We start from the raw sequence: 12042 nt of genomic DNA on the forward strand, positions 1-12042 counted from the left end.
AAAATAACAATAATAAAAAATCATTGGTTTTATTGTTCCATTTTCAATAGGTTTTAAAGACATGCCTCAGTTCAGGAGTTTCTTGGCAGAAAATCTAATGAAATCCACTTCAATGTCAACCTACAATGAGAAGAAAGCTTCATTTTGTTGGGTTACAGCTTTTTTTGTTTGTTTGTTTAAGAAGCATGCTTACTCTTAACATACCACCCTGGAAAACTTTTATATTTATAGTTTTGTTTATACTGTCAGATCCTCTCAACTTCTCTGGCACCTCATTTAAATGTAAAAGGTTCTGGACTTTGTAATCTTGCAGTTATGTTAAATAGCAGCTGCCAATAAATTCAGAACTCAGAACTGCTTACTACTGAAGCCTGAATGTTCATGTAGTGTAAAGCTGTAAGTGTGAAGCAGGAAAGCTGAAGGACAGACTTCCATCATTTAAGGTCAAGTCACCAAGAGAATAGGTACAGCTGAATAAAACTAGTCTTTGCTACTCAGCATACCTAACAATCTTCAAATCTTGCTTAGTCTACTCCAGGGTTCTCTCTACTTCCCCTATGGTAATGGGATACATGTCTTCTAGGTCAGCATTCAGCACCCAGTAACTTGCCTGTGGGCTTAAGCTTCCATATTCTACCATGCTGACTAGATCTTCTATTCTGGGATGAAGTGCACGGCTTCCTCCTGCCCACTCTAAGATGGTTCTATGAGGGATTTCACTGGCTGTAGCTTTTTGTATTACAGAGCATAGAATGCTGAAATAATGCTACAGCTGTAAAATCCTAGTTACTCTGGCCTTCATTACTTAATTCAGTTTAAGTTCCAGTTGCAGACAGGATCAAGCAAGTAACTATTAAAAGTTGAGTCGAGGAGGCTACCCTTAGCTTTTTCACACCTAGTTGCAGTGCTGGCCTTAATCTTTGTGTATAGCTTTGAATTGCGTTACAATGATTGTTTTCCCTGTTCAACTACAAAATGTAGTAACAGCAATGGAACTTGATGCCATCGTAGTGAACTTCTCTCAAGTGCCACGAGCATTCCTCATCCAGTACATACGGAAATTTATGTTTTACGGCCATAAGTAGAATTTATTTACCTGCCTAGTACAAGACAGCATTTTCTCAGTTATGTTAGGTTTTATACTTACCGATTTCTTCTTATGGAACTTGTATGATGCTGGTAGGTCGTATCTAAGCTCTGTGAACAGTACAAAGAAGATTTGTTACACTAGAATGATGATTAGTCAATTGACTTACACCCTACACCCATGTTCTTCTATTACTTCTATTGCCCACCTCTGTTGCCCCCTGACTAGGTAACTGTTTTGACCTCTGGACTAGATTATGTCTGATTATTTAAGCCAACCACATCGGACAGTAAGTGGATGGCTGAAATGCAGAAATGCAGTTGTGTGTCAAGCACTTGTGCAACTTCCCTGACTCAAGTTGTATGACTGTATAAAGCATCCAGCTGGTGATATTTAAGAATCGGGAAGATACTTTAACAACTGCCAGAAAAATATTGAGGTGACTAAGGCCAGGATGCTTTTTTGTGTGACAACTGACCTGCATTTTGCTTTTGTTATTCAGCAACAATATCCTTGTGAAGCAGGAAGGTAGGTAATGTCTGCTTGAAGGCAAAATCTAGTCCAGGAGAAAATCCAATTCTAATTCTGCACAGAATATGTATTCCTCAGAACTTTATTGCCTGTTTCTATTCTAGCTAGGTAGCAAGGTATATTAAAAAAAAAAAAAAAAAGAAAAAGGGCTGGTTAAAAAAAGACCTGTGTCATTTTTAGTGTTAAATGACACTTAAATTTGTCTCAGGCTGTTAAGATTGGCTAGTGGTGTTACAGATGTTAGCCCCCAACAAAATGTTGGGGTTTTTTTCTTTTATAACAATTTATTCTTACCTGCTATGACTTCCATCTTCACTTCCCATTCATCTGCTTTCTTTTGAATGTGCTACAATATTAGATACAGGTGAATTTAAAAGCTCATTTCTACACTGTCTTACAAACATCTACACCCCTGTACTTATTTAAGAAGTCTCCTGTGCTTTTGTTTTTCAAGCTGAAACATTAGATCACATACTTACCTAGATGTATGTGAGATCAGTTATTTGACATGATTAGTATTTACCTAAAACAAGTTTCATACCCCGTAAAGGTGTGAACAAATCAGTGAAGCTACTGACAACATCATTAAATGCCAGCTATTTCATTGCCTGGTTAATGCTCGCCCTACTAAAATGAAGGACTTGCCTGCCGTGTTGAAGTTTTGTGAAGGGAATATACAGCTGTTTTTGCCATTTGTAAAGCAGTCTTCAGAAAAATCATATCCATTCCTAAAAGAATGATGAAATCATTAGAATTGTTAAATGCAAGCTTAAACTAGAGGATTTGCTTCAAGCTTCAATTTTTCTGGAGTAACAGCTATTTGAGAAACAGCACTGAATACAGTAAGGTACAGAAAGTATTTCTAAAACTTACCCAATTGCTTTTAGTCAAACAGAAAAATGATAGGTACACGAAATACCTAGTATTGTTTATTTCAAACCCAGCGATTGTTAGTTACAATGTTGAAGTTGTTAATCTGTACTTAGGAAACTGATTCCAGATCACAAAACTAGCTAATTACATAGGTAATTGTAATAAAGAAGGGAGATGATTCATTAAAAGTGTTTCCCTTGCTATTTCATTCCTAATAATTTCTAACTGACTTTCAGAATTACCAACCTTTATTATGTTTGGTACCGAACGGAGGGTTCATAATAACTGTGTCAAAAGTCTCTGACATGCTGTCAGATAAAGAACAGACATCACACTGAACCATGTTGACGTTCGTGAGCTCAAAGTCTTCAATACTGTGATTAAATATTTCCAGTGCATCTGCATCTATGTCAAACCCCACACACAATCTATTAAAAAAAAAGTGCCACATATTAATCTCCTGGAAACGAAAATGTTTTAAAATTCTATAGTAAAGCTTTGAAAAGGATCTGTGTACACAACTTGTTTTATCTAGGAAATGTAACAAGCGTACACTATAAATTCAGTGCTGATAAAAATGCGAGTCGCTCTGTTGCCCCTTCTCAAATATCCTTTGAAAGTTTGTGAAGGAAGTTTCATGTGTTCATTTAGTGCTTCAGGGGAAAGCAAACATCGTGACTTCTAAATTCATGGCAACCGTCCATCTCTTCCGCTATTTGAATGGTTATTGATTGTCTAAACATATTCAATAGCCTCATTATGCACCAGATTAGATACCTTAAAATTAGTTTAGCTTGGCACTGCTATGGTCTAATCTTATTTTCTACCCTTCTATGCCAGAAAAAAACACAGCCATAACTTAGTATTAAATACTTACCCTGCTCCTAACATTGCACTTCCAATGCTGAGCATGCCACAACCACATCCTAAATCTGCAATTGTTTTGTTTTCAATATCATCAAAAGTATTGTGAATTGTATACAGCATACATGCTGGCAGAAAAAGAAAACACAGGTCAATAATATCAAATATGTATCTTGATTAATCAAGAAAAGCTACTTCTGCCTTCAGAAAACTCTGAACTAAGGGTTTCTTGTCATGCCAAATTAAGCTGGTATGTTCTCACTTCCTGTAATTCTCTCTTTCATTTTTATGTGGAAACAAGTCAAAAACATTTTGACAAGTTACAGAACTCTAGGTCTTTGGTGGAGAGATTACACATCGAGCTGTGAGTATTGTTTGTGGAAAAAGTATGCCTCTAAATTTGTCTGGGGAAAATATATGTAAAATATTGGAAAAAATCATAATTAAGGTATGGATGAGTGTCCGTATATACACTTTCATGGCATTTTGTGTGTCATGAAATGAGTCCATTTCGGCTTTCTCATTTACAGATTAAGATGTTTCTATCACATCTTTTAAATCAATTTATGTGATTTTTGGTTGTACATTAACAGTATACTTCTAATGAAAAGAAGTTAACAGATCATTAAAAAAATAATTAATTATAATCCTGCTGGATACAATTTCTCAACTACTTTTAGTGTAAAGGCTTCAAAGGAGATAATGCAGTAGAACCCCCCTTTTTTTTAAGTGCTGATGAAGAACTAGTAAAAGAGGCAACAGTGCTGTAGGTAACCTCTACCTGCGATGTGAGGTCTTGTTGGATACTGTTCAAGGAGTAATTTTGGACTTTCAAAAGTATCAACTTGTTGAAGACAGCTTTCCAGTTCTTTAAGCTTTAATTTCTTCATGCTTGTAGTTTAACTAAGGAAAATAATGTGTCATCAGCTACAACAATATAAGCAAACTACATATTATGGTAAATTATTTTATACTTAAAATCCCACAGTGCTCCTCAGCATCTCCCAGGTGTTTTCATGCAGCTCTTCTCAGGGATCCATCCGACGGCGCACCGACGACGAGCCACAAGCGCGGCGCCGGCGAACGCGAGGCCGTTGCCGGACCGCGGCAGCCTATTTCCCCACGCCCCGCCAGCAACCGGCTCCCGCCCCAGGCTAGGCGCCGAGGAGGCCCCGCGCCCGCCTCGGCCCGGGGCTCCGCTCCTACCGACAGGCCCCGCCCGCCGCCGAGAGAGGCGCCCAGCCCTAAGCGGAGCCGGAACACAGCCCCCGGGTCCTCCACCAACCACACCGGCCGCTGGCCCGACAGGGCCCTCTCCGCGGCCGCGAAGCCGCTGACCCGCACACACCTCCGCCACCCCCACACCGGCCGCCCCTCGACGCCACCTCCGCTCACCGCGGCCCCGGCGGGGCGCGCCGAGGGACCGGGCCGATCCCAGCGCCGCCGCGCACTTCCGCCGCGCCGCCCCGCCCCTCGCCGCGAGCCAGCCCCCGGCGCCGGGCCGAGCCGCGGAGCGACGGGCCGCCGCGCCCCGCCCCCTGCCCGCCCCCCTGGCGCGAGGCGGCCGCGGAGGCCCCGCCCCTTTCCGGGCAGACGGGGACCTGGGGGAATGAAACGCAGCTGAGCCTTCCCCTTCTTTTTAATTAAGGCGTGTTAGCTTTGACTGCCGTGTGTTACCAACGTGATACGTTTTACTACGACCTTACGTGTGGCCACTGTCAGGCGTTTGTGAAAGCCCGGCCCGCCAGGCGTGGCCCCCAGCACCACCTTCGTGGTGAAGCTGTTGAGTGCCATTGGGGACAGAAAGCAAAGGAAACGGGCTTCTGCCTGTCCGGTGGAAAGGACGGTCATGGGGAGAAATGTAACAAATTTACTCACCTTTCTCCTGTTTTCCTTCCTATAATCCTGGAGGGAGAGATACTGCACCGCCTGCCCCATGCTCCCTGCCCCTAAGGAACTGCAGCGCGACCCCAGTGACCAGAAGATGGGCAGCCGTGGGAAACAGCGGCAAAGGCAGCGGGGGGGGGGGGGGGGGGTCCGCCCTGGGGGCCCGGGCTTTTGCTGCTGCCAGATAAGAGGTTACTTTCGTTTAGGGGCAGACCTTTTCTCTTAAGGCTTGCCGTTACACCGCTGGAAATCTATTTATCGAGCCTTACAACTGCTACGGAGACGCACATCTAAGCACACTCTCCTGGTGAGAGCGTGCAGTCGCGCTCCGGTACCTCAGGGCGTGGGGCTGCCGAGGGCCCGGACACCCCGCTCCGCCCGCCGGGCCGGCGGCCGCCCAGACGCGCGAGTTGCCAGCAAGGTGCGGCGCTACGGCCGAAGCCCGGTGGTGCTCTGCCACCTCCAGCGGGGCTGCCGATGGGAGCGAGCGCGCAACCGCGGGGCTGAAGTCCCAGAGGAGCTTCCCGCGTCCGCCCCCCCCCCCCCCCGCAGGTGTCCCTGCCCTCAGCGCCGCCACCGCCTCAGCCTGGCCGGACCCCCGCGGCCCGGACACAGCGGCGTCAGCGCGGTGTCTTCACGGCAGCCGCCTCGCTCGAGGAGCGGCTCGGTAACAAAGAGAACTCCACTGCCGTCGGGGGCGCCGGCCTCCCCGGGTGGCCCCTCTAGGCGAACGGCGGTCGGGCCCGCGGCTGCCGCCTCCCCGTCCTGACAAGAAGTTTCAGGTCGGCGGGCGGCGACATTTTGTGGGGCAGCGGCGCGGGCCGCGCACCTGCGCGCTAAGAGGGCGGCCAGGGCCGGCGGGGAGGGCAGAGGAGGAGGAGGAGGAGGAGGGGTAATGTCAGGGGAGGGGAGACGCAGTGTCAGGAGGAGGGAACGGGCGGCGGGGAGGGCGCCGGTTCCGCGGTTATCGCGAGAGGGAGGCGCCGCTGGGAGGGGAGAGAGGGCGGCGGGGGGAGCCCCAGAGCCGGGAGCCCGGCGCAGCCGTAACGGCTCCTCAGTTTCCCATCATGGCGGGGGCCGGCGCCAGCAGCCCGGATAAGCGGGCGACGGCGGCGCAGCTGAAGACGGCGCTGGGCGGCGAGAGCGGCGCGGCGGCGGCGGGCGAGCTGCGGGCGCTGCTGGAGCGGGTGCTGGCCCCGGCGGCGGGCCCGGGTGGCGGCGAGGCGGCGGCCGAGGCGCTGGAGTGGTGCCGCTGCCTGCTGTCGGGCGGGGAGCCGTGGGACAGCTTCGTGCAAGCCGTGCGGGCCTACGACCCGGCCACGCTGTGCGGCCTGGTGTGGACGGCCAACTTCGTGGCCTACCGGTGCCGGACGTGCGGGATCTCGCCCTGCATGAGCCTGTGCGCCGAGTGCTTCCACCAGGGCGAGCACGCCGGGCATGACTACAACATGTTCCGGAGCCAGGCGGGGGGCGCCTGCGACTGCGGCGACAGCAACGTCATGCGGGAGGCCGGGTGAGCGGCGGGCGGCCTCGGCGGGGCGGGCGGGCACCTGCCGGCGGGGGCGGCCCCCGCGGGCGAAGCGGCCTCCCCGCGGGGTGGCAGAGGTGTGTCCGGAGCTCGGCGTCTGCTCGGTGCCTCCCTGCGCGCCGGGGAAGGGGAGTAAGTGGGGCACCTGCTTCCGTCTGGGTCGCCTCCCTCCCTGGCTGCAGGTCGGACGAGGCTCTGCGGAAACGGCGCCCGGGCCGGGCTGAGTCGGGGGTCAGCCCCGCCTTCCCGGCCGCTAGCCCCGGCGAGGGTCCGGCGGGGTGCCTGCCTTCTTTGTTGGTGTGCGTGTGCCTTTTTTTAGGACGCTTATGCAAATCTCGTTGCTCTTGCGCCTAGTGCCTGCCGTCAGGGAAGTTGATAAGGCGGGGTGCATGGGAGGCGGTACCTGCCAGCTCCCAGCTAGCTGCCTTGGCCTAGCACAGCTAACCATGAAGTACCTCCAAATACTTCGGGACTTCACGTGAGCAAATAGGCCAAAATGAACAGATTGAGGAAGAGGGAGCTATTTTTGTGTGTTTTCCCAGTCTGCAGTTCATCTTGCCTTCTGTTTTTGCTATTCTCAGCTTTAAATCAAGGAATTCGGTAACTCTTGGATGGGTACAACAGGACAGGGTTTTGGGGAAGTCAGATGTCCTTCGTATTCTATAAGCATGCAGACCTACTGGAGGCAAGACTCAAGTACCTGGTCAGAAGAGGAGGAATGTGGTACCTCATTATACCCTCTGTTGTTCCCTTTGTACTCAACGGTGAAAGGAAATATCAGTCAACCAGTTCCTGGGTGGAGGTGATACCTGCCCAGTAAACTTCAAATTTCACAATTGGGTGTCTTTTTGGAGCTCCCTATGTTCCTCTTCATTCATCAGAGAGCTAAGGACTTTGCCGGAAAATGGTTTGGAGTGCTTGCGTGAGGCTTCTCTTCTGACTAGCTTTCTAGAATAGTCTTTGTCTTGATTGTCTTAGCCTTGGTGAGACGGCATGCTCTCATAAGAGCCGTCTCATCTCTTCCTAATGAGTCCTGAGTTCTGGCGTACCTGGCAGAAAACGCTGGGAACATATAGAAATACTAAAACATTTTCCTTGGTTCTTTTCATGTTTTTAACATTTACAATGTATAATTCCGCATCGCTCACTATGCATCTTCTCTTTTTGCCTTTCTATGTAGAGATTTCACTAATTCTTTTTTCTGTTCCTTGAAGGTTGTCATCTTGGCTCTGATTCTTTGTGTCTGTAGTCACCGTTCTCCTGTTCTAGGCCTTGAGGTGGCTTCATTCTTTGTTTCTTGTTATGTTTTTGCCCCTTCGTTTCTCTTACTATCTGCCTTCATCATTTCCTTATTCTTCCTTTTTGGTGGAATCTCTTCTTCTTGGTAGACTTTCTCCAGTGGAATAATTTTTTTCCTCCTTTTGTTTTCATTGATCTTCAGTGGTTTCAAGGGGCTACTCTAGAAGTGATTCTTTCTTTATCAGTTCTTGTTCAACTCTTGGTGACTCTGCTTGCCTCAGGATCACTGAAGTAACAGTTCCCCTTCATCTTGACAAGTAAGCAAAAAAATGTAACATCGGTTCTTCCAGTGCTCAGTGTGGAATCTCCTTTTAGTGGTAGGATTTTTAATAAAAGCACAGACAAATTGATCTACTTTAGGTAAATATAAAAATTACTTCTGATAGTGCTCTCATCCCAGAGTTTACAGCTTTCACAATTGTCTTCTCATATTTTAAACAGTTGGTTTAATAAAGAAGAAATAAAAAATGCTGTTAAATTTGCAGTGTAAACAGATGGAAACCCTGAGGGAGTAAGAATATTCTCATTCGTCTGTTATATTTACCCTACTTATTACTTTTAATAGTAGAATTCGACAGTAAATTGTCTTGGGTGTGAGGTAGGTCCCTTCACGAGGTTTGATTGTTGTAGATAAAGAATTCCATAGTGTCCTTTCAGAAACAACACTCTTGAGTTGAGCAGTAGATTTTCCAGTCTTCCTGGACGTACGGGAGGACAATACATGGCAGTATATGGGGTGCCTGCACTTGACATAAAGTAACTCTGCTTATCTAAAGAATTGATGTTAAGCCAGTGCAATTAAGTGAACTAGAAACTTTGTTTGCTATGCAAGGCAATGTAAGTTAAGCTTAAACCAATGTAAAAACATTCATGTGTGCAAACACACACAGTGTTTTGCCTGCTGACTTGAATTGCTTCAATGCAGCATGTTTACATAAACTGATTTAACTTTGTGTATACAAATCAATTGCATAGTTACAAAGGTAATGCTTTACGTGTTAAAGTTAGGAGACCTTCATGGTAGATTCAGGAAACCAGAGTGTGTCTAGCCCGATATAACCTTGGCCACCACAGCCTAGGCTTCTATTAATAGTAAGGGAATCAAATGTGGAGCCTACTTACGAACTTTATCTACCATCTGCTTGCTCAGATAAAATTTTGTGTAGATACTGTATATGAATATTGTAGTAACAGTAGTTTGTTTCTGTTGGTTAGTTATCTGGTCTCCATATTCAGAGTTTTTTGATTTGATGCATCTCAAAAAATACTTCTGATGAAGTCTTACTTAACTGATCTGTTGTAAAGGAAATCTCTCCAGCTTACTCTCTGGAATATCTTTTTGTTTTCTTCAGGGTGGCTAATGTAAATCTAGAGATGGTTTGGTCTAGGGTATAAGGATGTGTGTGTCTTAATCTTTTATTACTAATTACATCTATAATTAACTTTAGAGATGATCAAGTTGTTAATTTTTTATTTCTGATGCCTTTTATATAAGGAAGCTGGAATATAGCATAATAGATGGATGCTGATTTGCTTTAGGTACCTTGTGTAATTCTCATTTGGCTTAGAAAAATCAGATTGTCACACTCTTGAACCTTTTGATTCCCATGCAAATTTCAGTGGTTTTGATGATTAGGTTAATTGCGGTTGGTCCGATCTACTAGAATGTAACTTAGACTTTACAAAATATCCAAGTTTGTAAATGTAGCTGCTTGTCAAAGTATTAAAAACTCTAGCTGTGACAAGGCTTAATAGATTTTAAGATCCAGTGGTATGTCAGTAGGTGAAAATAGTTTGTAGTCCTCTCCCATTTGCCCATGGCTAGATAGCATATGAAATTTTGCAGCTGCATCAGAGATCATTAATAATGTTTTGAAGAAGGCAAAATCTTCAGTTCTAAAGCATTTATAGTAGACATATGCTCATAGTTCAGCAGGTGAGTTCATCTGCTGGAGGAAGAAAAAAAGCCGTGCAGTTGGACAGCGGAAATTCAGACTGGAGTATTTTTTGGTTGGTAGGTGATCTTGTGGTATAATGAAACTTGGTAGTTTATAAAATAAGCTTGAAGAAAGCAATATGCCATGTGGTTATAATAAGAGTATAACTAGACAGTAATCTGTTACTGATAAGTACCATCTTATTTCTGTGGCTGTCTTGTTCTGATTCCCCTTTAAGTCTTTAGACAATAACCTGATATACTAGAGAGCCTCTACGCTTTGGCTATTTCATTCTCCCGTGTCCTGTTTCTGAGTATGCCTCACAGTGTGTTGACTTATTTGTTAAATTAATCATGTGGGAAGCAGATGTTTTAGTGCTGCATTACAGTACAAAGAGAATAATATCTCCATCAAGGGTTGCATGTCCTGAAAGGAAAAAAGCCTGGTTAAGAATTTCATTAAACAGGTTTTTGCATTGATGTTTGCTGTGTATTTGGTGGTAGTTATGGCAACCAGTGGCTCCATTGATATAGAGCATTGCCTCCTCTTATGACTTATATCAAAGGGTCTAAGAAATTATCAATTTCCACTTGCGACAGTGGGCCATTTCTTTATCAGCAGGCATGTGTGAAGTAAAAATCCTATAGTTATAAGAAAGGTAACTGTTACAGATTGATGTTACATGCCATGTGTTCAAAAGCACTTTCAGGTGCCTACCTCTAATCTTTCTGCAGTCCTGTCTCTAATGAGCCATACTTACCTTTCCATTTAGCTCTGTGTCTTAGAGTGGTACATCAGTGTAGGTTTCATGGAGATCCTGTCTGAGCTGCACACTAGATCATACTTCTCTCTTTTTATTTTTTCTTTTTTTTCATTATGTCTCTCTTGGGGACTGATGTATTTATTAGGTCTACCATGATGCCTTATGAAAAGGCTGGAAAATTCTCTTTGCCTCCTCTCGCTGCCAACAAGTATGAGAAGTACAGTCTTAGTTTCTAGCCTGCTAGAAAAAATTATTTCTCCTGCTTTTATTTATTTAGAATTGGCTCTGTTTTTTCAGTGCATTAAAATGTTTGCACCCAGTAAGTATTATTGAATAGTTAGTTTTAGTTAAATTTAAATTTTGGACTGTAGATACCTACTATTGATGACCTTTGCTACTCTGTCCCCATATCCTTCTTTCCCTCCTGACTTGATTCCTTATTTTATCCCTTTTTCAGAGTCACTTCCTTACAGGAACCCATTTCAATAGAAATGGCCTTGCTGTGCTGTCTGGGAGCTATGGAAGAATATAGTCTATTTCTTTTACTTTCTGTTGCTAAGTAAGAGTAAAAGACTTTTTTTTCCTATTCTAGACTTGAAAAAACTTTTAACAAGTAGAGTGACAATAAAAAAGCAGGCTTGCTGTTGAGAAGCTATTATTAGTAGTTGCCTTTGGATGTATTCTGTGCACGTTCATCAGGCAAGGTCTCTTGTATCATCTTGGGTTGTAGCAGCTGTGATCCACTTAAAATCAGAAAAGTTAGATCTGCCTGCCTCTAGGTTCTCGGGCATACAGGTAGTAACTATTTTACTGCCATTAAGTAGATTATGTGGTTATTTTATGGAGTGTCTTGCAACAGCGGATCTTCTGTTCAGCATACATATAGCATGTTGCTGCTTCAAGGTTGTCCCTTCCAGTGTGAATCTATCAGTTGTATTCTTTAACAGTAGACAAGAAGGTTTCAGTTCTCCAGGACCTAGGCTAGGTTTGGTAATGCAGCCTCAAGGAGAGAAGAGTGCTCTTTTGGACCTTTCTTCAAGAAGTTGCTGAACAGATGCTTTATCAACAGGCTGAGACCCTACACACTGTCAAGGAGTTTAGCCTCTGAGCATTATGAAACTATGCAAAAACGTCCTTCTGTTCAGGATTGTTGGGCTGGTACAAATGGCATTCTGTGGAATCTCTATCAACTCCATACATCTTCTCTGCTTTTGAAGTCCTTTGAGCAACCAAGGACTTCTGGCTGAAGGGACTGAGGACAAGTCTAAGCTGT

General features: G+C 45.2%; 2 protein-coding genes across 3 annotated transcripts in view; one reads left to right on the forward strand and one right to left on the reverse strand.

Annotated features, from left to right (window-relative positions):
- Positions 1-4: 4 nt before the first annotated feature.
- Positions 5-4787, reverse strand: METTL5 (methyltransferase 5, N6-adenosine). 2 transcript variants are annotated; one of them, XM_059820397.1, is made up of 8 exons: positions 4751-4787; positions 4137-4258; positions 3369-3483; positions 2738-2919; positions 2264-2346; positions 1913-1964; positions 1148-1197; positions 5-120 (listed from the first exon to the last, which is right to left on the reverse strand). In XM_059820397.1, exons 2-8 carry the CDS (start codon positions 4243-4245, stop codon positions 67-69), a joined length of 645 nt encoding a protein of 214 aa, XP_059676380.1. In that variant the 5' UTR covers positions 4246-4258; positions 4751-4787; the 3' UTR covers positions 5-66. The 2 variants fall into 2 exon arrangements, 1 of the variants encoding a protein (XP_059676380.1); XR_009484073.1 differs by lacking the exon at positions 5-120 and adding an exon at positions 1566-1722 and having other exon boundaries at positions 1162-1197.
- A 1522-nt stretch (positions 4788-6309) lies between these two features.
- UBR3 (ubiquitin protein ligase E3 component n-recognin 3) overlaps positions 6310-12042 on the forward strand; it is a 121927-nt gene continuing 116194 nt past the window's right edge. Inside the window, exon 1 of the mRNA XM_059820115.1 lies at positions 6310-6755. Within this exon, the coding sequence (XP_059676098.1) occupies positions 6310-6755 (446 nt within the window). The remainder of the gene's footprint in view (positions 6756-12042) is intronic.

The sequence above is a fragment of the Gavia stellata genome, chromosome 8 (genome assembly GCF_030936135.1).
Source record: "Gavia stellata isolate bGavSte3 chromosome 8, bGavSte3.hap2, whole genome shotgun sequence".
Lineage (NCBI taxonomy): Eukaryota > Metazoa > Chordata > Aves > Gaviiformes > Gaviidae > Gavia > Gavia stellata.

Bases quoted from the DNA above. Each gene is read 5' to 3' on its own strand.
- METTL5 (XM_059820397.1), bottom strand. From the start codon at position 4,245: ATGAAGAAATTAAAGCTTAAAGAACTGGAAAGCTGTCTTCAACAAGTT. The intron at 1,965-2,263 runs GCAAGTCCTTCA...CTAATATTGTAG, and splicing joins ACAAAACTTCAACACGGCAG to CACATTCAAAAGAAAGCAGA. The intron at 1,198-1,912 runs GTAAGAATAAAT...TACTGTTCACAG, and splicing joins GAAGATGGAAGTCATAGCAG to AGCTTAGATACGACCTACCA.